The sequence below is a fragment of the Sphaerodactylus townsendi genome, linkage group LG09 (assembly GCF_021028975.2).
Source record: "Sphaerodactylus townsendi isolate TG3544 linkage group LG09, MPM_Stown_v2.3, whole genome shotgun sequence".
Classification (NCBI taxonomy): domain Eukaryota; kingdom Metazoa; phylum Chordata; class Lepidosauria; order Squamata; family Sphaerodactylidae; genus Sphaerodactylus; species Sphaerodactylus townsendi.
Window position 1 is genome coordinate 31,894,601 of NC_059433.1, and position 27,206 is coordinate 31,921,806.

A 27,206-nucleotide genomic window follows, 5' to 3' on the forward strand; every position below is an offset into this window, starting at 1 on the left:
AATATAGTATTTTTGTGTCCAAAAATGGAGCAGAGAATTTTCCCTCTGCAGCAGAATATCCATGCCACGCAACAGTAGATTGTGAAAACTAGTGCTACACACTGCTGTTGAGCCAGGAAAAGCAATTTCCAGCTACGTCCGTGTGATGCTTGTAACATTCTGTCCATCTCTAGAAATGACTTTTTAGATGGAAACTTTTTATCATCCTAGATTAGTTTTTCTTTCCTTCAACCTGAAGAAAACCAAATGGGAATCTGTCTGGTCTGTTTTGGAAGTACAAGAATATGCAACTCTCTTATTGGACCTGCAGTCTCAAAATATTCATTGGATCTCAGCAACTTCATTCAGTCGCTCAGTGTACTGGGATTTTTATCTGGTCTTTTCACTTCTCCAAATTAAGTTCGCCAAAGAAGCTTAGAAAGTAGGTGAAATGGTTTTGTGCCAGAGCTTCTGCCCTTGATGTTCACAGAATGGGTTGGAATGGTGAGATCCTGTTTTTCTATTAGAAGTTTTCAGGAAGGCTCCCTTTACATCCTTCTAGAATTACATTCACCAGAAGACAAAATGTGTTCATTTCCTGCAGCTTGAACCTTTCTCAAATCTTATTCTATATTCCCACATTATATTGGCCAATACATTTCCCTCTAGCAGCAGCAATGCAGTTCCCAACTCTCTCCTGTCAGTAGGTGATTTGATTGGTCAATAAAGAGCACACGTAGTATTATTACCAGGAGCACACTTTAAACAGTTCATTAAAAATGATACTTAGTAGTGCCTCCAGCAACATCTTGACATCAAGGAGGAGTTGTGGGATTTAGGGAACGAGGGGGCCGTGACTAAGAAAGTGTTGAAACGAGGAATTTCTCACGCAAGATCTCTCCAACACAAATTGCCCCTCTATTATCGGTTTCAATATAATTTGTAACACCATTTTTAATTTGAAAGTTTCCTGTGCATATCTGAATTTTGATATTGAACTAAAAGGTCTTGAGTCCATTCTAAGTACTCAGAGGCTGAGTAGAAGAAGCTGGTTTGTACAGTACCCCAAATGCTGCAACCCTCTTGCTTTTGTGTCACTACTAATCCACATGTATGGTGGCAGGTGCTTATTTCTGTGGTGAATTATAGGACTGGCAATTAACTGGCAACCTAAAAGGAAGATAGAACTGAGGGAGTCACCCTCTCCCTCCTCTAATTATTACCTGGGAAAAAGAAGGTAGAAACCCAGTTTTCCTACTTTTATCTTGCCAATTCCTATTTAATATCCCCACAATTTTGATAAACTTGCGCTTTGTTTTGATCATGTCTATTTATATGAGTCTGGCCTGCCTACAATATAAGAAATGAAATACAGGGAGTTCTCCACCTTAACCTCTCAGTACATTATTGTTTTGGGGAGGTTTGGACCAGCTGAAACGCTGCCAATTCCTCACTGGCTTCATTTTCCTTCATTTTCCTTTTTGTTGTGTCTCCCCTCTCTTTTATACACGCACAGGTTGAGAGAGAGAGAGCTGTTCTGTGAGTCCTATATGGATAGAAGCAGTGGCGTAGTGCTAATAGGGCAGGGTGGGGTGCAACGCCCTGGATGGAGCAGCGGAGGGGGCGGGGCATTCTGGGGCGGGGCGGACAGCGCCACAGCAGATGTACAGTGTCGAATTACATAATTCCATGCAACTCTTTTGATTCGATGTGTAGCTGTAACCTATAGATCTGTGCATGTGCTGTCAGGGAAGTTTCCACTTCCTGTACACAGGAAGAAACACTTTAGATACAAAGCAGCTTGTCCCACTAAAAAATTGAGAAGAAAATGAACTTACCGTAACATGTATTCAGCTGTGCTATACTTTTTTTCATGTAAAGATCAAAATAGAATTGTAAATTCGTCTGCCACATGCTGGACTGTTTTTTGTTTTAGAATGCTCCACTTGGGTCCTAGTTCCTTCCTAACTAGGTAGGCACTGAGACCTAAGCAGAGCATTTTAAAACAAAGATGGTCCAGCATGTGGCAGATGAATGTACAATTCTACTTTGATCTTTATATAGACGAGAGATCTAGACATTGTTTTAAAGCAATCACTCAGAATTAAACCAAGATTTAAGGCATTTTTGCCTGAATTAAAACTGGGATCGGATTAAATTGAAGATGAGATTTTGTTGCTGAAACTCAACCTAAAACAGATCAAATTTGACAACAATGGTACCCGAGTTTTACTAAGCAACATCAAAGTGTTTGACATTCCACAACAATGCCTTTCATTGTTGCTGCTGAAAGGAAATGCAGCTTCAATTTGATTAGTCCGTTTTCAAAAAGTTGTGAACACTCCTGCTTATAGCATTGTAGTAGCATATGTATCAGCTAGCCATATTGGACTTGTTAAAGTAAGGTGTAAGTCATTATATTATAGTGAGTTCACATTGTAGCCACTGTGAGGGAAACATCAGTGGCATTGGCTGTGGGGGGAAAGTAAAGTATTGTTAGATCTGAAGACAAGTGGTTAGATAAAGTTATCTTAAGCCCATGATTTAAAATCTAGCTGTTGAGTTTGTGTTATAGGTTGTTGTCTGTATTCTGCTTAATTATCTGACATTTTTCAGTGCTAGTGGTAAGATTACGTGGGACGAAGCAAAACAAATTTTAATTCATTATTTTAGACTTAGAAAACTGTTGACAAATAGACATACCTATGGGGAAAGAAACTTGCCTAATAGGTCAATATAAATCACTACTATGTGAAAATAAAACTGGCTGTCTTGAGTTTGTCACATTAAACCCAGCAAAGTTCAGGATGAAGTATACTTTTATGTTATACCATGAAGACTGTGGACACTCTATTTTTGAACCACCAATTTATACTGCATCTCACATCAGATACATATCTAAGACGTTGGTATGGTTCAGATGTAACAACAAACTATGTTTTGTTGTTCTGTGATAAGTGTGTGTGGTTTTGGACACTCCCACTTCCCCTCACATATAGCCAATCAATAACTAATGCATTTATGTCCAAACCCTAAACTGTAGTTTACTGTCTTCTTTCAAAGCTAGGTTTTCAAACCAGAATGAAACCATGGTTTGGGATCCTGGTGTGGAATGAGAAGAGAACATACCATAACTTATAGTTCTAGAAACATGACAACCTTTATTTTTTCCCAGTAAAGCAGCAGTGTTTTATATTTGAGCTGCATACAAAACAAGAGCAAAGAATTTTTGAGGTTCATTCACCTAAATACACACTATGATTTTCAAAATGTGAATGTGCCATCTCATTCCCTACTTCATTTTGAGTCTGTTGTTAATATGATTGTTAGTAACTTTTAAAAATAAGGATTTGCAATGGAAATGTTGAAAGAGTGTATATATTAGCATTTTAAATTACTGAGCGGCTCTGTATTCATCTTCCCTTATCTGCAAGGTCTCTTTCATCTGGGACAGTAGTAGTTCATAATGCTATCAAAAAGGTAGGCAATCTATCACATTGAGCCTTTAAGCCACATGAGTTAAGAAAGGCAGAGCATATATTTTGTAAATAAATAAATTGATAGTTTTAATCCATAGAGCGGTGCCTCCTAGTTGCAGTGTTCCATTGCACTTCACAACTGTTGTTTTGCATTCCACCACAATTGAGTGGTAGAACAGATGTTTTTGGTGCTGTTTTATTTGTGTTAATTATCTTGCTTATGTGTTCGTGAAAAATGTAACGTGCAAGCAAAAAGTACATTTTGCAGCAGTTGCCAAGAGGTTGCAGAAATTATTGTCCAAATATGTTTGTTTACCAGTTGTCCGTACAATATTTTTCTCATGCTATCTTAGGTCAGGTGTACCCAAGGAGAACTGCACAGAGAAAAGAATAATCAAAATCTAACATAGTTGTGTAAATGCACTTGCAACCTCTGAAAATAAGAACAATCCAGGCGTGTCTAAATTTCACTGCCTTCCTATATTACTGGATTACTTGTGCTTTTACAATAAAGGGTTACAATAAAGGGTTAGCCAGATCACCAGAATATTCTGTGTTTGCACAAAGGCCTTTCTCATTTATTTATTTATTTATTTATTTATTTATTTATTTAATTATTTATTTATTTATTTATTTATATTAAACTTGCTATACCGCCCTATCCCCGGAGGGCTTTTCACTTTCAAAGGGCTTTTCACTTTCAAAGGGCTTTTCACTTTCAAAGGGCTTTTCACTCTCAGAGGGCTTTTCACTCTCTATTCATGTCTGATCAATATGACCCTGAACATAAAGTTCCCCTGTTATTTTTCAGTGGGGTGAGGATTGGTTGCTTCAGCACACCATAGTAGATAGGATGCCTTTTTGGAAGAGGTACTGGAGGAAAAGGGATTTTATCACATAAAAGTTTCTTCTGGGATTCATGTCTTGAAATATGTTATCTGAGGACTGTGTTGTCCATATTTTACCAAAGATGTTTTATCTTTTATTTAGGGTATAGAAGACTGGGGTGTTGTTGGTGTTGGTTTTCATAGTTATTTTGCTTATGTCTTCTCTTCAGGTAAAAAACCATACCTCTGCAGTTTGTCTGAAGAAAATGCATCTGTGGCAGCCCTACAGCTTAAGAATGGAAGAAACCACATGGGAGAAAATTATGCCATTGAATCTAAACCAGAATTGACAACTGTGGCATCTATCCCAGAAAACAAGATCCAAGAACTCTTTCCAAAACACATGAATCGCAACATGTTCCCAGAGAAGTCAATATTTCAGTATAGCCAAAATCTCACTTGCTCTAGTAGGACTGTTGACCTTACTTCCAGTGTGGGCCAACTAAGTTCAGATATGAGGTCAGATTTGCAAGCCCCACTGGAATTGCAAACTTTATCTAAAGAGAACCCTCTAGATATGCATGAACACTCTGTTCTTAGTAGAGATCCAGATGTGCAAGAGAAGATTCCATTAGACCTAAGTGAGAAGTCAACTAGGGCTGATTCATGCAATGTGAGTTTGACCTCATCCTTGCAGGCTGCTTTGATTGTCCATCCGTGTCCTTACTGTAGTCATAAGACCTATTACCCAGAAGTCCTGTGGATGCATAAAAGAATTTGGCATAAGGTCAGCTGTAACTCCATGGCTCCTCCTTGGGTTCTGCAAAATGGATTCAAGAGTATAAAAAACAACTTAGTTTTTCTGGTGAGAAGTGGTCGCACCGGTCCCCCTCCTGCTCTTGGTGGTAAAGAATGCCAGCCGTTGCCCATAGCTAGATTTACACGTACTCAGGTACCAAGTGGGTTGTCAGGATCTAAAGGCAGTTCTTCTGGACTTGGTGCAACTGCTAAGCCAGGAACTATGCTTAAAGATGTACCATCCGTTGGTTACTGTGGCCCACGGTCATCCAGCATTGATGGGTACAGGCAGTCAAAACTGATCCACACCCATGAAAAGTATAACACAGTAGCACAACCATCCCAGTTGAATGCAAAATATGAAGTGAATTCCAAGGTGATGCAAACAGGAAGCTTTAACAGAAATTCAGCACCTTCCCAGACAATTGTATCTAGACCCAACTCACAGCCCTCCAACAGTAAGCAAGCAGAAAAATATACAGTTCCCCAAGTAAGTGCTGGGATTTCCCCTTTAAGTAAGCATTGCACTTCAGACCCAGGAAAGGCCAAATTTGTCTCTCCACCTCAGTTCCAACCTCCATGTAAGACTGATCCATACATCACTCAAGAAGATCCACCAGTGCCTCATCAGGAGCCTGTTCCTAGAAGAGAGAATGAGATGAGGGCCTTGGCAAATTGCACAGCAGGATCCAGAGCCAGTCCACTGATGCAGCCTCAGCCCAATACAGCAGGACCACCTCCAATGGGGCATTCCATCAAGCAGGAGCCACCATCGGAAGGGCATGAAAAGCGGCTGGACATTTTAAACATCTTTAAGACCTATATTCCAAAGGACCTTGCTTCTCTCTACCAAACATGGGGTGCCAATAGCCCTGTAGTGGACCATGCTGGTAAGGATCAAAAATTCCCTTTGCATTGTTTTAAATGAGGTGCTGTTTCCTTTAACTATTAGAATTTTGGGTTCCTTGGCCAGAGTAATGGGCAGCCCTATCCAAGAGTTGGGCACCCAGCCATTGCCCCCCAAGAGGCTTCCCGGTGGCTTGGAAAGTGAAAAAACCTCTCTGAAGTTTGTATGTGAATTTACTCTATGTGAACTTACGACGCCCATCCACAGTCTACCCATCTACTGTCTTAAAGGCAAATTTCTAAATATATGGGTTGACAACCCACCCACCACCCACCCCCGTAGTTCTTCCTGCAGGAACTTTGGCTCACTATGATTTGATCAGGGATAGCGTGAGGTTGTGGAGGATCAGGTCTTTCGCTGTAGAAGGAGATCACTCAGTGATTCCTCCCTCTTCCCTCTGGTGCCTAAAAGACAAAAGGGAGAAAAATGATAAAATGGGGAGTCATGGGACATCACTTCTGGTGAAAACCAAAAGTGTTGCCATCGCGTTGCAGGAGACACCACAGGTTCAACCATAGAGTTTTGGACCTGATGTAATGTCCAGTTTTTATCAGAAGTGGTGTTGTGTGTCAGTTCAATTCTTCCCACCTTCAGAATCCTCCTGGCAGGTTGCCAGCCACAGCACAGTTTATGGTCTTCCCACACTTCGTGGGTTGTTGTACAATCACATCTGCCAAGTGAATTCAGGTTTTTTAAAAAAATTACTGATAGCCAGTGTCTGTTTCACCCTTCACATGTTAGAAGTCACCCAAATTAAAGGGGAAAAAACACAAAGGCAGTATAGAATTTTTAAAAAATATAAGAATCATACAGTCCTCAAAATATATCAAGTGGGAATGCAGCTATACAGTGCAGCATCTACCATATAACACAAGATTTTCATTCTTATTTTATTGTATCTTTATTATGATTTTTAATTGAGAATGTAACCTGCCTTAAGTCCTTTGGGGAAAAGGCAAGCTAGCAATCATGTACATTATAAAAGATAACTTGAGAAGGCATGATGAGTTGGGTAGATTTGTTCAAATTGTCCCTACCCGGTTTCACATGCTAATTTCTCCAAGGTTGAAGAGATTTCTGGTCAAGGGAGACCCTTGCCAAAGTAACTCCCAGATAATTATGATGATGATGACATCATATCAAATGGGGCAATCCTGCCTCTGAATGGGGACAGAAAGGATAGTGGGAATTTGTAAGCAGGATGTTTTTTTGCATAAATTGCTGTACATGGGCAGCCCGATCCAGAAAGAGGCCAAGTCCCCCTCGGGAGCTGGCACACCCCTGTGCTAGCTTGCCTACTCTGCAGGCGCAAGAGGCAAATGCACAACTCTGTGGTGCCCAACCAGAAAGCCCCCACTGTTGCAAAAGGCTGTGCAGCATGGTCGGGAGCATTCTGAGGGTAGGCTGGGGGGAGCAGCGAACCTGAGTCAACTTCCTCATGGCCTTTGCTTGCCAGAATGCTGGCGCAGGGGGGTTTGGGCTTACGCCACCCTTTTGGGTTACATAGTCCCATAGGACCGAATGGAAGCTTTGGCGGCGGCAGGGAGGCTTTTTCTGTTTTTTTCCTTCCTGCACCACCAAGAAGCCCTCCTGGAGGCAGCGGCGCAGTGTCAAAGTGGTTCCACGGCCTTCTGCCACAGGCTCTGGATTGGGCTGTTAAAAACTTAGCACTCATAAATGCCAGATTGCTTTCTGTAAAAAAAAAAAAAGGATTCCATCCAACAGAACAGTTTACTGTCTAGAGTTCTAGCCACCCTTGATTAGCCTAAATTAAGACTTATTTTAGCTTGTATCATCTTAGTTCCAGTGCCAGATTTTGCTGTTTTTATTGAATTTCGTTCTAGCATGAGAAACTTGGGAGTGTGTGGGTATAACTTCACGAGAAACATTACTCATGTTCTAATTCTGAATATTCAGTGTACTTCTCCCTCACAGTAGACCTTTATTGGTCCCAACAGTGCATTTCCTTATGAATGCTTTAGCATGAAATGGAATTGGGGCAAGTTTGGCTTTTACATTTTAAATTGGACTTGCGTTCTCAAGAGACGAGTACACAGTTTTGTTTCCTTCTTGTGACACTGATTTTCCAATCCCTGGGAGACATGGCTGCAAGGACTGCTAGAATAACAGTGCGAGCTATTAGCATTTGTATTATGTCACACATTTACTAGCTTGATGCTTGCTTAAGAATGTCTTTTTAAAAACCCCACCTCCATTCTTTAGGGGTTATTTTTTCCACTTTAGTATTAGTGTTCTTTTCAGATATCATAGTATCAAATGTGACATTGGCAGACTGGTAATTACCCCATCTGGTTTCACAGGGATTCTTGTGTGTGATGAGAAACTGAAATTTATGTAAATAAAAGTGACTAATATTTATGGTCATCTATACTTTTCTAATATGAGTTGATCTCGAGAGGTATAATTTCAAAAATGATATTGTGATCTGCATAAAATTCTAGGAATGCCAAATATGAACTTTAAAAAAATCCTGGCAAAATATTTATTTATTTATTTTCACGGTCCATCTTGGACAAAATCACCACAGCCACCAATTTGCAATTTTTTTTTCTGTGTGTTTAATCTGCATATGTCAAGACAGAAATCTGATGGAAAACATTGTGATATTAGAAAGACCAAACACAGTTCAGATCACATTCTGTTTGGACTGTAAAATTACCTTATGGAGGAACAAAGGTTATTAGAAGTACTGTGAGGTCAGTTTCTTGCACTATAATATGATGCAGTGAGGCCCTCACAGGGTGATTTTATTCTCCTCCGTTTCATGTGATGAACATTTCTTGTGACACATGGTAGAATTTTGTATTTTTCACATAAAGAATTATGTGAAAGGAACTTATTCTCCTGATGTCCTAACCGCCTCTTATCTCTATATGGAAGCACATTCATTAAACATACTCATCCTGTATAAATATTGAAGAAAAAACTGCTTTATATTCCATCACGAAGTAAAAAAGAGAGTTGTATCGAGAATTGGGAAGGTTGCTTCAGTTAACTCTCTCCACTGTTTGCCTCCATGGAGCAAGTTCACTGTGTAGTTGGGAAATTTTGTCCATGCTACACACATTTCTGCATTCCTGCCCATGAAGCTTTCATGCTGATTCACATCTAGAAACTCACCAGAGGGATCAAGGGGGTTTGTCTAAATTCCCTGATCCCCATAGTGAGTTGTTACATGGCTTGCTGTGTGGAAATTACCATAACGAGAGAGTTTTATGTATTTATTTAGAACATTTCTACCGGTATGTCATCTCTCTGGGGAACAGCAGATTTCTGTATGTATTTGTGTGTATATATGTTTTGGTCTGTGTTAGCTGAGGGAATAGTGGGAACCTGGTCCTCGAATCCCTTCTCTACCTTTTGAACCCATCTCATCAAGCTGCAGGCTGGTGGCACTGAGGTAAAGCGAGCACAGGTCAAAAGAGGCATGCCAAGACACAGGCTGCTGTGTTGCTCCTTTCGTAGTTGGTGAGAACGTGAAGCGCCTCCACTCTCTCCCCTTCTGTTGCTTACAAGAGCAAGAATAATATAGGCACAAAATGGTGCCACCACATTCCATCCTGCACATCAAACCACCCTGGTTGCGCTGAGGCAGACTGAAAAGAAAGGGGCTGGGAGCATGGGAAAGCTTGGGTACATGAGTCATTTATGAATCACAGCACCCCAAAATGTTGAAAAATTCCCTTTGGAAAGTTTTGTAATCAGTATGAACACTGTGTCTGAAAGCATCCCACCTGACTTTTCATGAGTAATAATTCAGATATTAAAGATAAATGAATGGTCATGTTAGGTATTAATAGTAGCATTTGGACTTCACAAGAAAGTCACCTTTCTCTTAGTACTGTTAAGATAATTTAAAATTCTACCACACTTTCCATTAAAACATTCCATTAAGAGATAATCTGATACATTTCCTTTAAAAAATCAGAGGGTCAAGAAAGATCATGTCTGGTGGAGGCAGCATGGCTGCTGAGCTAAATTTTGCATATAGGCTGCCAAAGGTGGCTAGCACTCTTTGGCTGCTTGGGCTTATTCAGTAAATCATTCTACAAAACTAGGAACAGAGAACTTCTTCATTATGAACTGAGAGTTTAGTATGTCTGGGTTGGATGCATGGAGAAAATGGTGCTGGAAAGGAAATTATGTCATGGAATGAACATAAGGACGGCCCTGCTGGATCAAACCAGCAGTGCATCTAGTATGGCATCCTGCTTCACACAGTAACCAATCACGTTACCATGGAGGTCCATCAGGTCAAGTCTTTCCCTTGATGTTGCCTCTTGAAACTGGTATTCAGTGGTTTACTATCCTTAATGTCCATAGTTGGTAACCATTCATCCCTCCATGAATCTGTAAGAAAATGGATTCCTCCAATCCTTCATCCAATCTCATTATTCTAATAAGCTGTAGTTCTGTTCATCATTAAGGCTGTTGCCTTTCAGAATATGCCCTGCCTAAGATTTCCCCAGGTAGAACCAAGGAGATGAGGAAAGATATCTTGCAATCCAGAAACTGCACTGGGCGTTAGTCTACATTCACCCCCAAACTTCATTTTATTTTGTTTAAGAAAGGGAAGCATCAGAACATATTATCTTTCCTTGCATCTCTGGAACTGATTGCAGTAGCTGGATAAAGGACAGTTCTTACTTTAATAGAGCTCCCTGCCCTTTAATGGAGGTCCCTGCCAGAAGTAGTGAATAGCTTTCACCCCACCATGCAAGGCTCTACCACAGTCTATTTAATCACTTGTATACCTCTATTGCTTCTTTTTTTCTTTTACACATGTTTTTTGCTCCCTCTAGTGGTAATTTTAATATTATATCACTGTACCTCTGACATATTTCCCTGCATTTTAAAACTGCAGGAAAATATGCTGGGGATAAGGTGAGGTAATATCAAAGTGACCACTAGAGGGAGGTAAACAAATGCAGAAAAGAAAAATAAGTGGGATGCACAAGCTACAAAAATGAGAGTGCAGAAGAGCCCATAGTCCCCCAAGGGCAACTTTTTACAGTTTCCCATTGGAATTCGTTGTTTCACTTAAATGGTAGAGACTCGGAAAAGAAATTAAACATGCCCGTTATCCCAATGGCTTGAGTGAAAATCAGTTTTTACCTGCTATCAATTGATCAAGATTAAAGTTTAGACTCTAGAACTCATTAGAACTTATTCAGAATTAAGACATCGTCTTATCAGTCCTTGATTCCGTATTATTATATTGCTAACTAGCAAGATGTCTTTTATTCTAAAATGTTTTCTAGATTTTGAGTTAGGTCCCAGGCACAGTTGTTGTATATCATAGATTTTGTTAATGCTTGAAATCTGCAATCAAGAAATGCCATGCGTGGGATTGCTTTCTCTTAATATTTTTGGAATTGAATATTTTTATTTTGTACTTGTTATGTGTCTAAGGTAATGTATCTTTTTACTTTTTCTTTAGAGCAGATTACAAAATATGAAGACAGGGAATCCTTTTTTTAAATTACTAATCTAATCAATGTGATGGTTTCCAAAGCCTGAATATTTATTGATCACAACTTGAGGATTTAAAAACAAAACAAAACACAGGACTTTTATCATGGTAAAGGAAAACATCAACACCTCCTCCCCCCACACACTTTTAAGCAGACTGTCTAACCAAAATAGTGAAGAAAGTAGTTAAATATTTTGAGAAAAGAAATAATCCAATAAAAGTCAAATGTGTCCTTTTTGATCAGTGGTAAAAAGACAAAGACCAGCCCTTTAAGTCAGATACTGTAAACTGACCTTTGGAAAAAAAGAAGAGGTTTGAGTCATTTTCTACAAATGCTAATGGCCTAGAAAACATGTTTATCGAGGGCTGGCAGAAGACTGCGGTGTTGCTACTAGCTCAGAATGTCCGTAATGACACTTTGATTCACAGATGTCTTCCGTCTGTGCCTCTGAGGGCTGGGGTCAAAACTGCACCGGCAGGCAGGTAAGGCAGGGCTAAAGGTTTGATCCGTTTGTGATGGCTCCACTCACTCTGCATTTGTCTCTAAGGTATTGCAGCCCGGGGGGGACAGCCGGGCTCTGGTTCTACTCACTTCCTATTATCCATGTGACTTGTCTCCGCCACGCTGGAGTCACTTTGATTTGCCTGATGTACTGTTTGACAAAGCTGGGTGATGGCTGAAAAATGGATCCAGCTGCTATGAAAAGCACACACCTGACATGCCAGTCCTGGTGCGGGCACATCATGGGGAGCATTTTTTAATTCAATGTAATTTATGCATTCTTGCAGTCCTGTGTGTGCCTGGCCTGTCAGCCAGTGCCTAGATGAAGGCTGACAGTTGTCATCCAGGGCCTGAAGGTAGCCTCACATAATGACACATTAGACATACTAATGATGTTTTCCTCTGGCATAATGTTTTCTTCTCAACTTTCCTTACTGCTCTTTTCTCCCTCCTCCCGTTTCTCTCCACCACAGGGATGCTTAGGACACAAACACGACAAGGAGACTATGTCTGCATCGAATGTGGGAAGGGTTTTTCCCAGCCCAGTCACCTCAGGACCCACATGAGGTCTCACACAGGTACTTTTCCTTATCACTCTTCTGAGAGGGGGTGGGGGGAAGCCCTTTCTAACACATTTTTAAACTTCCTGTGCTACCCAAAAGAATTTAAAAACCCTTTTTCATTTACTAACGTTGTAAAGATTTTCATCAGTGCCCCTTCCCCTTTTTTGTTTCATATACCGGATTCCTCTCCTCTTCTAGTACACATGGATGCATTGCGGTTGAGACAAAGCTCTTCACAGATTTAAAAACATTTTAATTAGAGAGTGGAATACTCTCGAATGAGTATGCTAATGAATTCTGTTGCCACCAGCACAAATTGAAATCAAAGAGCCCTTTTGATCAAAACGTAAAGCTTTGTTTTCCTTTTTCCTTATGGTGTGCTGAAAGAGTGCCTTTTCTTTATTTCAAATGAGCCCCGAATCCTCTTCGCACTGGACTTTCCATCTCTCCCTCAGCCGTATTTAATCTGTAATACGATATACTGTGGAGAACACAGTAAACTTACCAATGTGTCAAGATACCTCAGTAGCATTATATGCGACAGTAAGACTAGAACATTCCCCCCTCTTTTTTTTGAAAAGTGTGAATGATGCATGCAGAAGGAAGTCTGATGCAAAATGACAGAGGCCAAATGGTAAGTAATTCAAAAAGAGTGTCCCTTTACACATACACTGATAATTAATGTTGTCAGTGATTGCTTTCTTCAGCACTGAAGTCTGAATTAAAAAGGGCAGTGGCCTTGGGCTGCCATTAGCACACTCTCTTACAGTAAGTGTTACGGTAAATTGGTATTTTCCGGCTACGGGCAAGGAGCTGGTGTCGTTCACCCCCGCCCCCCCCCCCCCTCATGTGGTTAATCTGTAATGGACTCAAATAATGTACGCACACTAACGAAGCTTGAATGTTCATCTGTTAACAAGCCCCCTTGTTCCCACAGTGGTATTTGAGTCTAATGGACTCCGAGGTACTGAAGTTCACACCACCTCCGCAGATGCCCCAAAACAAGTATGTTTTACAATTAATTGGGTATTTGGTTTTTAATGTGGTAGCTGTGGGAAAAAAAGTTGCACAGTGATACTCATCAGTAAAGCACTAACTCTTTAAGTAGCTAGAGTGTAAACAGTCATAATGCTGTATTTGGGGGCGTTTTTTGATCCAAAAATGTGATGAAAGTCTTTACATAAGAGAAGCAGTTTATTATGTAATGTGCAAACAATAACCTATACTGCTATAGTGAGGGAGGAGTCAGGAAGGTAATGTGTAAAATACACATCATAATTTATACAATTGACATACGTATCTCGCTAAATCTACCCACTTCTCTGATTTCTTCAGTGAAGCAACCGCACAATTAATCTGTGTTTTTCTGAAGAGTATTCATATTGCACTGTTATAGACTTCCTATCTTTCAAAGGCGCTTACCTTTCAATCTCTTGGACTCTGTGTGGTGGTGTGTGTTTCTGTTTTCAGCAAAGTGTTTTCCTTTCTTGACAAGCACTTACCTGTTCTCTGAATTTGCATGTGTTCACCAATGCTCCCAGCTGTCCTGGACATTGTGTTTCTTACTGTTTCTTCCTTCCTTGGTGCTTTTAGTTATTGTCTGACTGTTCCAGTCCACTTATTCCTCACCAGCCCCTCCACAAACACCCAAAAGTCTATAGTCTGTCTCAGATAAAGATGTTAGTTGGGTTGTATGTTCCTCCACCACACAACATAGTATGCTGGACTTCTTTGTTGTAGAATGCTCGCCTGGTTCTAGTGCCTACTTAGCCCTGCTCTCCCCATCACCAACTATTGGTGGTAGTTGTTCAATGGACTATAAATGCTCTTGTGTCCAAATGCCATGTTCAATAATGCACAATAATGATTTTGATGGAGGCAGTGGACTATATTCTAATTCAGAAGCATACAATTTTCTCAACCACTGTATCTCAACTGATTGTACTAAAATCTTTTTCTGAGATACAGTATAGTACAAGCTGGTTCAAATTCCATTCTAAGTTATGAAGAACAAGGCCAAGTTAAAAAAAAGTGTAGAAAATTTCTTAGACTAAAAGAAAATTTTTCTTATAAACGGTCAGGGTGGGACTTTGTGGTAAATGTCTAATGCCCATCCACCCTGGCTTGACCAGGGGAAAAGATCCCACAGGCCGACTGTAGCTAGAGAAGAGGAAGCTGCACTACACTCAGCTCTTTTTCTAGTGTCTACTTTATTCCTCCAAGTGCATTCTAGGAATTATAGTTCCTGGAATGCCTGGCACAAATGATGACATGTGAACCCCAAAGACGACAAAGAGCCAAACAGATGTGATGGCATGGGGACATGATAAGCATTGATATAATGTCATAACAAAATGTGGTGAAAACATAGGCCCTTTCTGCACGGGCCAAAAACAGCGCCCTAGGGACGGCAAAAATGCCGTCCCTAGAGAGCTGTTCGCATGGGGGGCGCTGCTGCATCGCAAAGCCACTGTTTCCCAACGGCAGCAGCTGGAAGGCGCCATGTCCCCGCACCATCCCTGAAAGCTTACCTCGTCTCCTGGCTTCCAGCTCGTCGCAGAGGCCAGGGGACACGCCCCCCTGGCCTGCGACTCTAGAGCCGTCACTCCAGCCTGTGGGGGCATGTCCCCTGGCCTCTGTGACGAGCCGGAGGCCAGGGGACGAGGTAAGCTTTCAGGGACGGCGCAGCCTGTGTGAAGGCTGCGCCACTGCCTGCCACCCTCCCGGGACCGTCCATGCGAACGGTCCCGGGGGGGTGCGTCGGCGTCTGTCACGCCGACGCACCCCCGCACTGTTGCGATGCGGAAAGGGCCATAGAGTGCTATTGCTGCCCAGTTTGAGCTGGCACTGGTTTTATGCCTAATAAAGGTTTTTGGATTTGGATTTGGATTTGCCCAGTTTGAGCATCAATTCTGCCAGAATTGGTGGAATTTTAAAAGCCTTTCTCTGCTAAATCACACTTCATGGACTTCATTCAGTGATCTTTGGGTGCAAGGACTGTGGATCTTTCTCTTGATCTGCTTCTCCCAACACTCCTTTCTATTTTCTGGAGCTGTGGGACCCACAGTAATGTGTGTTGGGTGGGTGGGGAATCGCATCTGTTTTCTACAAGTGCTCTGTTGATAAAAGAGAGGTGATTGTGCTCTCTTCCTTCCTCAGTGTTTCCTCATGATCCTGTTCTGATTAGGGCTGAGTATCAACAATTGCTGATACCCATTGGCTTTATTTGGCTTGTGCCTAAATTTTTCAGGTTTTAAAAAGCTGAGCCCAGAAAAATGCAGTTCTCCCGTTCCCTGTTACTTCTCACATCAACTTGAAAAACTGTGCTGGGGAGAACTTGCCTTCCCCATTTGTCCTCCCCACAACATGAACTTGGGAACCAGCGGCAGGGAGTAGGGGCGAGAGCTTCAAGTGAATGCTGGAGCCCAGCATTCGCATGAAGCTCTCACCTCCTGCCTCTGCCGGTACCCAAATCCAACTTTGTGATCGAGGAGGAGGTTGCCTGCAGAGAGTCTCTGCAGGCAACCTGACTCCCTCCCCGATCGCAAAGCTGGCAATATGAGCCAGTTCTGCTGAAAAGCCTCGGGTTTTTTTCAATTTAACCCCCCCTCCAAAAAAAGATAAAGGGTTTTTTTGTGGGGAAAGGGTTAGTGATTCTGGTTTACTGAATCACCACTCCTCGTGGCTATCAGTCTATGTACATCCTGTGATTTCATTTAAGTTATGTGATTTCCTTTATGTCAGTCCAGAAAGGTTTCCCTGAAACAATTGATTATCACATTTTTGCAAAGGTACAACTCTGATGGAACCCTTGAATGCTTCAGATCTCTGAGAACTGGCCAGCGTGGTTCTTTGGCCCCATCCGTACGGGCCATTTATCCCGCCTGCAACCTGCTTTACATTTGGTGTGTGGAAAGGGCCTTTGAGCTTGCCATACCTAGTTGCTATTCCCTTACATTTCTTTTGAGCTAGTGTTTGAGACATTTGCTGTTTACTAGCATATGTCTCATACGAAATGGATGTTGTGAAAATTTTCTTAAGGGCCATGTGAATTGGACGTCCAGAATAGGTAGATGTGATGGAACAGTGACATTGTGGAAACTTATCTTAGTATTGCATCCAGGTGCTTTGTTAAAAAGGTTTCTCTTGAAAGTAGTTCTAACAGTAACTTTTGAACAATTGAACAAAGCTGCTGTTTCAGCCTGATTACAGTCCTTTCTGTACAGATTCTAGTTGCTTGACTAGTCAGTTCCTCTGTCTCTTCTGTGTCACAGCTGAACTTTCTTTCCACCTTATGTATCTGCTGCCTTTCCCAGTGTGTTTTTTTGTTAATTAAAATGCAAATATTAACCCTGTCTCCTGTCATCTTTATTACGGCAGTAAACAATAGTACACTTGTTTTTCAACCTCACTTTTTACTTCATTCTCAAAGGCAAGGAGGGGATTTCTGTACCTTCAGCATTTTGGCAGCGTCATTATTTCTCTTTTAAAAGCATTGTTGTTGTCTTAATTGGAGGATAGTTCACCTGGAATTAGGTTGTTGTGCAACAATGGCTCTTAAAACTGTAGATACAATTGTGCTGCTACCATGCCTGAGAAACTTGATGAACTATGTTAGTCCTGATCAGTCCAACACATTCATAAAATTATTGGATGTTTTAGGCAAATATTAATGATCTAGCTTTCAGAAGGAAAGAGGTTCCAGTTCACTCAGATTTGCACGTGTCAGTTTTGCCAAACCACTTAAATTATGCTTACCTGTGAAAGGTGATTAGCTGTTTTCATTGGCACCTCCATTGGCAAGGTTTAATCATTCACTTACAATGTTGATAGAAACGTATAGTAATTTTCAATCTCAAACAGAGGACAAAGAAACCTCAGATAAAAATCACCGATGTGTACATTATTACAACTCAGTAGGTGTAACAGAGGTCATCTTTGCAGTAATTGCTTAAATTAGTTTTGCATTTCTCACATTTGTAAATCAGACCTAATAATTATATTAGTTAGAATGTCTGTTTGATATAAAAATGACTTTCCCTCACATTCCACTCTAACTTAATTTGAATTTACCTATGTGTATAAATGCTGCCTGTGAGAGTCTCAAAGATAATGCTGTGTGGAAAGTTCCTAGGAATCCGGGCCATGGGGTGCAGTGAAAATTGGTTCTGAGTTAACATCAATCATAAGCAGTTTTACATTAAGACTGCCCTCCACAAATTGCAGATATCACTGAGCAGAATTAATAAGCCCAGACGCTGAATTACTATGAGAGGACATATTGTCTGTGGGTACCATGGCATCCACAAGCATTGCCCCAAGCACCCACAGTGTGTTTCAGAAAAGTAAGTGGGGCCATTGAGAAATTTGAACCAGTGACTGGCTATTATAATTGGTTGAGGATTTTTGTAGAGAGCACCTGGTGCTTTCCATCCAACTTGATATAGTCCTTTAAAAATAAATATATATATAAGCCCTAAAAGAAATAATCTGTTGGTAGTGCTGTCCTCAAAATCCTTCCAATAAGAAATATGAAAGAAGATTGAAAATAAACTCATAGTAGAAGAGTACCTTCTGTTTAGATATTCATCAGAAATTATTTTTTGGAATATATTCTAGCAGTAGAGTCAAATAGATTTATCCAAGCTGTTATCTATGTATGTAAGTGTGAGAGAGGATAGAACAATGAGATCAAAGGGAAAAGGCAGCAAAAACTACTATGAAATCTTATTTTTGACAATTTTTTCCTCTCAGAGTTAAGTGTCGATGTATATGGTAGTAGCAAGGAATCAAATCCCAATCATGTGTATAATGAAACTAGCAACTTCAGTATCTTCATTAAAAAAACCCTGTTTTTGACATTCAGTGTTATAACCTTCTTTGAGTTTTTGAAAAAAAATCAGTTTATTTCTGATAAGTACATTTTTTAAAAAATAGCCATGTGAGGTCCAGGAATTCTAGTAATCAAAATAATACACAATGAACGACTCAATGACAATTTAACTTGTTTTCTGAACAACTAATATTTTTGTACAAAGTAGGATTGAGTTTGCTTTGCAGTGCTACATTAAATCTTGAGTGATATCTAGATAGGTCTACTCAGCAGAACACATCCTGGCAACTTCTGATTTTTCAGTTAAATTTGCACATTTAATTAATTTCTCCTGTTGGGTTCCTTATGGGATGCAGAAAAGAACAGGTTTTGTTTCCTATATCTCAAGATTTGTTTATGCCTCTTGTTTTCCACATTGTCCCCAAAGTATGCTATATATAAGTGCAGTTACACAGATTTAGTAATATTTAAAAATAATACAGAGTCTACCTTTCCGGTAGTAAAACTGTATTTGGGGCACACAAACAAAGAATGAGGAAGAAATGCAAAGAAGTGCCACAAGGTGGTACAGACATCTCATAAACGTCATTATGTTACAAATTATCACAATTCCAAAGACAAGGCTAAAATGGTAGGCTAAAGGTAATTAATTTCCATCTTAAAATCCCCTGATAACTGAATTATTGCATGCACAATTTAAGCATCGGTATTTTGTTTTGTATACTAAAAGTCTTTGTCAGTGTGATATGGTGGTTAAGACTCAGGTTTAAATCCCCATTCTGCCATGGAAGCTTGCTGAGGGATCAGTCACACACACTCAGCCCAGTTTACGTCACAGGATTGTTGTGGAGATAAAATGGAGAAGAATGTAATCAGCACTGGGTCCCCATTGGGGACAAAGGTGAAGTAAATAAGAAGAGTCCTGCTGTGTCAGGCTAGTGGTCCATCTACTCCAGCGGTTGGTCTCACACAGTGACCACTCAGATCCTCTGGAAGTCCAACAGCAAGGGAACAAAGGCAGAGGCTTTCTCCTGGATGTTCCCTCCTGGCACTGGTCTTCAGAGGCTGACTCTGAATGTAGAGAGTCCCTTTGGGTCTCCATGGCTATTCTCCAGTGATAGACCTATCCATAAGTTTGTCTGATCTGTCACTTTGGCAGCAAATTCCACATTTTAATCATTCTCTGTGTAAAAAAATATTTCCTTTTTCTCCATCCTGAATCTACTCCCCATGATTTCCATTGGATAATCTTGAGTTCTAGTATTTTATGAGGGGGAGAAAAGGATCTCTTTATTAACTCTCTCCACCCCATTGTATAAATCTCTATCATGTCTACTCCTTAGTCATCTCTTTCCTAAACAGAAAAATACCAAGACTCTTTATCCTTTCCTCATAGGGAAGGGGCTCCAACCCCTTGATAATCTTGGTTCCCCTCATCTGTGTTTTTTTCCAGCAATGTGATGGTATTTTGAGATACCATGTCAATAACCACACACAATACTCTAAATGAGGCTGTGCCATAGATCTATACAGATTATAACATAACAGGGGTTATGTTATAATTCTGTTTTATTTTCAATCCCTTTCCTAATAATTACCAACATGCAGTTTGCCTTTTTTTGGCCACTTTACCATACTTTCATTAATTTACCACTAATCTAATAGGGTAACATTTGACCTCCATTTGACCTCACCTGCTACCCAATTTGTGCTACTCCATGGGAGAGCAGTATGCAGTCTGAAAGGTGCATTGCAATACCTTCTGTTTAGTTGCAAAGTATCTAGCTGAAAAATTGTATGTAGTTAGTAGCTCTGGGTAGTTGAATTCCCTGAATTGATCCTGTAGTTCTCCATGTTCCTGCACAGTTTGCTTTGGGCTGATCTGCAGGGGCATCCTGATCCTTTCCTCGCAATCAAAATGGCATCCTGGGGTCATGCAACTAATTTCTTGATATACTAGTACAGTTATGTGAGTTGGGCCTCTCAAAAATTTATGGGGATATTTTTCTGTAACATCCACTCCCCCCCCCCACCTGACAAAGGCTGTTCCTCAAATTTCAACAGTGGCTCTCTGTCCTCTGATTGCAGCAATATGTTTATTTAATCAGAGGCACTGAATTTGGTTTGGAAAAAATGGTTATTCTAATTCTTGCTTGCAACTTGTGCTGGCAGTTTTTATGACCATGCAATCAAATGATGGTTTAAAGCCCATTAAAATAGCCCTCAGCACCCTGGCATCTTTATGTCTGGCATCTTTAGTGGATCCTCCACATTTCGGTGTAATCCCCAGCCTGTAATGACTGCAGTTCATCTCTTTTCCCACATAACAGGTAAACTTTTCTCCAAACTTTCTTTCTAAGCCTTTCCACCCGCTCATGCCTCTTTAGCACTTTTCTTCACAGAAGATAATTACATATTCTAAATTAGCACAGAGGGCTGTGATCTTATTTTACTTACTCGCTTGTGGAAAGGCTTGGCTGTTAGCTGTGGCTCTCTGTTCTGGAGTTCTGCCCAGAGAGAATTCTGCTAACTTGGTCTGCTTAGAGAAGAATTCTTATACACGCCTCTTCATATACCCACATTGCCTCAGCCTCTGGCCTTCATTTTGCTCTTATGTTGTGGGACAGCGATACTTCTTTCATGTTTCTTTGAGATTTGTGGCTTTCCTCAGTGGGTGGATTGCAACTGGCTCTCGAGGGCAACCCTTATTACGAAATCACTATGAAGGTTGTCCCTTATAAGTTGTCCCTAATTATACCTTCAGGCCCGTGTCCTTTCTTCCGTATCTCTCCAACTCTTCTTTCTCTTTTGTGTGTTTTCTGACTATTTCTTACCCAGAAAAAATGGAGCAAGCTGTTCCCTTTTCCTCCCACTAGAAAGGAGCTTTACTGTACTGTCAAGGGTTCCACAGCCTCGCACAGTGTAATGTTGTACGTGTGTGTGGTTTATTTTTAATTTAACGATGAATGCCCCCTTTTGGAATTGTGTGTCTTTCTTAGGCATGATGTAGCCGTGCAAAAATATAAGACATCTTTCTTAGTTTACTGAAAGAAACTCAGCATCCAACTAAGGAAGTTTTATCACATCTTTCACTCAGTTATCGTTTCCTACATTTCAAATATACGGCAGTCTGCAGAGCAGCTTCTCCTCCATCTCCCCCTTTAATTTTGTTGCAAATCTTCCCAACTCACTGCAGACTTTTGACTGGTAAATGTCATGAATCTTGGGCTTGCTTTAATTAGGATTTTTCTACATCTATTAACAAAAGAGAGATACTTAATACATTATGTCAAGGCACATGGGCTCTCCTTGAGGTTCTTACAAGGCAGCCATAGGCACAACTTGAAATTTAGAGAGAATATTTTTAAATGGATATTGCATCTTATGTCGTGTCAATGTAGAATGGTCTGTTTCCCTTCATCAAGGCTTTAGCTTAAGGTTAATGTATGAACGTAAGATTCATGTTGCCATATAGTTTTAGCCATCAAGAATGTGAGCCGCATTGTTTAGACAGTGGTAATTGAAATGCTGTTGCCTAGGAGCTGTAGGGTTCCATTTATTCATGACTTTGTTTGGAAGTTCAGTTGGTCATGGAATAGCCCATGTACTCTTTCAACATCATAAATTTGCTTTCTGGAAATCAGTTGAGCTCTTTTGTTTGGATGTGCCTGTATCAAAACTGTACTGTTCCTTCTTTTTGTAGCCCTAAAAACTGTGGATGGTTTGACCATTACCTAAGATCTCTTTAAGAACATAAAAAAGCACTGCCTGGTCAAATCAATGGTCTATCTAGGTCAGCATTCCTGTTTCACACAGTGGCCACCCAGTTTCCCTGGAAAACCCTCAACCAGGACATAGAAGTCAACCCTTGATATTGCCTCCTAGTGCACTGATATTTGGAGGATTATTGCTTTCAGGTGTAATGTCCTTTTAGGCACTATGGGTAATAGCCATTAATAGACCTCCCCTGAAGCACCTCAATATGTGACTGGAGATGCTTTGTTTTTGGAAGGAAATGGTAATCAGCACATCTTGTTAAGCAGTGGACCAGATAGAAGCAGCTTTGAGGATGTTTTCTTGAAGCAAAGTGTTCTGATATGGCTGTGTATGTATAAAGCGTCTGTCCATGTGCCAGCCCCACACCAGTTCAAAGTTTTCCGTAGCAATTCATGATCACATGATGAAAATGGAGTGTAGAACATAATATGGCACACAGCCTATTCACAATGGCTTCTTACAAGAAAGACTTACAAGAAAGGTGGGTTTTGTTCACAGGAGTAGAATAACATGTGTCTGTCAAATCATTATAATAGCACATTTCCCAAATCATTAACTCAACAAAAGGTGTGTTTTCCCACAATGCAGCTGATTGTCTACATAACAGGCGATCCCCAAAATGCCAATCAGCTGTAGTGTAATTATCAGAAGAGTATAAAAAGGGGTCACCTCGTTCTTGGCTACTTGCTTTAAAATCTCACAGCACAAACCATTTTAGCTCCCTTCTTGTTGCAGGAGAAATTGCTACACTCTAAGCTAAAAGGAACATCCAAATTAGTCTGCTCAACAGGAAAAATGAAACCTACCTATATAGTATAACTTTATTCTCCCTTTTCATTCAGGGAGCTCTTGTTCTCCTTTCCGCATTTTATCTTCACAACAACAAACCTCTAAGGTAGATTAGGCTGAAAAAGAATGTCTGGTCCGGAATGAGTGGAGATTTGAGTTCAGATTCCCTGTATCCTAGCACACACTCTAGAAGAAGAGGACTTTGGATATATACCCTGCCTTTTGTTCCTGTAAGGAGTCTCAAGACAGTTTACAAACTCTTTTCCCTTCCTCTTCCCACAACAGACATGAGGTAGATAGGGCTGAGAGAGTTCTGAGAGAACTGTGACTAGCCCAAGGTACCCAGCAGGCATGTAGGAGTGGGGAATCAAACCCAGTTCTTCACATTAGAATCCACCTGTTCTTAACCACTACACCATGCTGGCTACTGATCACAATACGTGCACATGGATTTAATGGGACAGGGCAAGGGTGCATGAATCCTTTGCCTGCCAACCAGCTTCTTTCTAGTGGAGTGACTGCAGGCAAATGTGTCATAAGAGTCACCAATGCTTTCAACCCCAGAATATGGTTTAGCATGTGGCACCCATGAACTTTAATTCAGCACTGCTACTGCAAGCAATTTAAAAAAAAATACCCTGCCATTCTGTTATAAATCCCCTCTGTTGCTATAAAATTTTTGCTTTCCCTCCTAGTCTTTTCTCCTTCTTCTAGCCATTCTTAACCTTTTCTTAAATGCTCCTTCAGTCACTATTATTTGCTATTCTAGTATGTCATAGAGTTTATAGGAATTTGACGTGCTGTGCTCTCACTGGAGATGATTAAAATAACTCTTGGTGATGTATTAGGTCACTGTTAATGCACATAATGCTAATAAAAAGGTAGCTAGGGTCTGTAAAGATGTAAGATTGTTCAGCTGTTCTAGCCTAGAAGTGGAGAATATGGTAGGAAAGCTGCCACTGGGAAATACAAAGACTAATAAGCGGCTATCTCTTCTTCTGTTTTGTGGTTTTTCTTTTTGTTTAGGTGAGAGACCATTCCAATGCAGATATTGTCCATACAGTGCCTCTCAGAAAGGGAACCTAAAAACTCATGTCCAGTGTGTGCACCGGGTACCCTTTGACAACAGCCAGTACCCCGACCGACGCTTCCAACACCCTCCAGATCATTATTCCATCAGTGCTATGGAAGAGCAGCTGGAAAATCTCGTTTCAAACCATCCAGTCCCTAGAGCAACTGTGCTATAGCGAGAGAGCCACACTTTGCTGGAAGAGCGAAGCCTCTGAACAGTTAATCATTCTTAAAACAAATGAAGAAGCTACGCAAGATATATACAAATTGACATACTAATCAGTCCCCCTGGTTCCTTATTTCCTTTATAATAAACAGCGGAGTTGGCAAGCACCGTAGCGGCACAAGGCATCTATATTAAGATAACTTTTTTAGACACTGGAAAAAATTAAACTTTATATGATTTGGAGAGCAGCACTGCAACGAAATCCTCCCTAATGGTTGTGATGGCTGATTTGAGATGTTTGTTCTTTTTAAAAAGAAAAACAACCAAGGTGGATTTGGGAATGTGGGAAGTAGTGATAAATGAAACTGCCATTGGCTGTGTTGGCTGTCATGCTGGAAAAAAACAACTCTTTTTGTTAGGTTGGAGGAGTTATTCAGCGCTGTGAAAGGCAGGCTTGATGAAGGACAGAAGGGACTGAAGAAGAGCGGCCATCATTCTGCAGCGAGGTTGTTTCATGGTAGTTTGGGGACCACTTGCGTTTCCGGTGGGCTTATCCTTGACTGCACACCATTAATAGTATGTGAATATGGAAATGGAAACACTTCTTAAGAAATGATTCTCTCCTCACTTCGGAAAGAAAACAGCTAGTCGAACACTAAAAAAAAGAAAAACAGGCTTCTGTGGTGGTTTTTTTTTTCCATTTTAACTCTCAGGGCCTTTCTGTTTGTTTCTTCTTCTTCCTTTCTTAACAGTGCTACTTTTTGAGACCTGATCACAAAGGAAATGTGCATGCTTCAACAAAATTTCAGAAGAAAATGATATTCGATTCAGCTGTTTAAAGCTGCTGATTTGTATGCTTTTAACAGAAATAAATAAGAAGTCAGGCAGACGTAGGCCATTAGAGTGCTATATATGCCTGTATTTTTGTGCAGCAAGTCAGTTACCTTTTCTAGGCCCTGATGACATGGGGAGGGGCGGGGGATGAGTAACCTCTTTTGTAGTGACAGGTCAGTGTTCATCTAATGGGTCATGTCTTGTACACGGTGGGGGAGAAAAAGCTTTATATACCTCTTCTACAGTCACTCTTTTAAATGCAGGTTTTCCAGGTAGGGGTGAAAGTGGCCGGTTGTTAACCACACCGGGTCTACAGTTCGTTGGGGAAAAAAATGTATTCCACAGGTATAAATATTTTCTTTTCCTTTATTGCTGTGACACTATGTGTGATAGTAATAATTTCAGAATTTCAGATTTTTGCACATATAGTTTTATGCATTATCAAAAACAAGTGCTGCCTTGAAAGAAAAAAAATATGTTCTGTGAAAATTTTTTGCAAAAAAAAAAGCTTTACTAGTTTTTTTTTAATTGTAAAATTTTTGTAAAGGCAGGAAAAGGATTTTTAAAAAACTAGCATGCTAAATATATTTTTCAAAAAAAAGCAATAATTTTACATGTACAGAAACGGCGGTAACATTTAATACTGGTCGAGAGCAACCATTTACTTTCTACAATAATGGGAGAGTGCTGTTTTTGTAGTTAAATAGGCTTCTTACACCAAGGTTTTTTAATCTGTATTTTTTTTTTGGTTCTAATTTTTGGTTTGTTAATCTTGTCTCTCTTTGATTTGAGATTCTACTTGTCGCAAGTTACTTGACTGTTTGCTTTGCAGTTGTTGAAGTAATCCAGATGTAACATTTCTATGTAATTTACTGGTTTGGGGATTTGGGGGTGTCCTTTCGCCCCAATATTTTTCCTCCTACACCAGCTGTATGCCAGTGTGCTCTGTAATCCTGGTGTAGCTAAGAATGTCTGTGTAAATGCCTATATAAGTGATTGATTGTAATCAGCTCTCTTTTGAAGTTATCTTGCAGAAAGCCGCATAGACACATTCCATACTTCTCTCCCTTCCTATTTCCTGCACCAAACCCCTCCCCCATCAGCTCTTTTTTTCCCTCTGTTGAATAATAATAGATCAATTTGGGATTCACACTTCAAGTGCTATTTTTTTTTCTCAATTAGGCCCTTATTTCCTTCATTTGAAGTAAACAGGCGAGGGTTCAGGAATGCACAAAGGTAGTGTGTGTGTTTGTAGTTATTAAAAAGCCTTCTGTGCCCCAAATCCGAAAACCTGTGTCATTTACAGCTGTAATTATTTTGTTGGTTGATTGGGTTTTCTTTCTTTGAAACTGTTTTTTTTGGGGGGGAAGGATGTCTTTTTCACCCTGATCTGGGAGGATCCTAGTTAATATTTAGCGCCGAAATGCTCTTCCTGGAGACTGTTTACTTCAGGACCGTCTGACACCAAGAGAGGAAAGTGCTGTCACTGCCATTACCAGGGTACTAATCAGCAAAGTTTACAATCATAATTTAGCTACATGAAGAACAACAGCAGGGGAAATCAGTTTAAATAATTATATGCTGTGGATAGCACAGAAATGAGATTTTCACTTAATTAAACAAGAAGTGGGGAGGGTGAGGGGGACCGTCATTGAGGAGCGGCCTTTTCCACGTGTGAATCCCAAGCTTTGTAATTTCCTCCTATCATCCATATTGTATTGATTTGTTAATTCAGTTAGAGCCTAGTGCTTAGTATGATTTGTGTTCTTATTTATTTAGTTCTGTGGGTTTCAAATAGCTTTTTTTTAAAAAGGAAACTTGATAATTTTGTAGCATGACACCTTGTAAGCCATCTTCTGACTGTTACAGAGACTTTCTACTACCTCTATCAATCTGTTTCTTTTCCTTAACAGGTTTTCTACAGTGTTTTGCAGTCTAATGTACCTTAGACAATAAAGGGTTCAATTATGAGCACTGCAGATGGTCTGTCAGCCATCGCTTTCTCTTCTCGCTCCTTCATTTTTGCTTAACTTTTTACAGGAAACAGGAAGCTTCCCAGCATTTTCTAAACATTAAAATGTGGTAAAATAAGAAAAGCCAACACTTTGGAAGAACAGCAGATTTCAGCGCTATGGGGTTTGTTGTCCTTTTTTTTGTTTTTCAAAAGGAATTGACAAATTTGGAAGC

General features: G+C 40.3%; 1 protein-coding gene across 4 annotated transcripts in view; it reads left to right on the forward strand.

The window, feature by feature from the left end:
• Positions 1-26,998, forward strand: part of ZNF516 (zinc finger protein 516) — a 141,680-nt gene extending 114,682 nt beyond the window's left edge. For 3 of the 4 annotated variants that reach the window (XM_048507607.1, XM_048507609.1, XM_048507606.1), the window contains 3 exons: positions 4,516-5,973; positions 12,460-12,564; positions 23,975-26,998. In XM_048507607.1, coding sequence (XP_048363564.1) covers positions 4,516-5,973; positions 12,460-12,564; positions 23,975-24,195 — 1,784 coding nt within the window. In that variant the 3' untranslated portion in view covers positions 24,196-26,998. Of the gene's footprint in view, positions 1-4,515; positions 5,974-12,459; positions 12,565-13,486; positions 13,555-23,974 lie in introns of all 4 variants that reach the window. The other variant, XM_048507610.1, reaches the window with a different exon arrangement.
• The last annotated feature ends 208 nt before the right edge of the window (positions 26,999-27,206 follow it).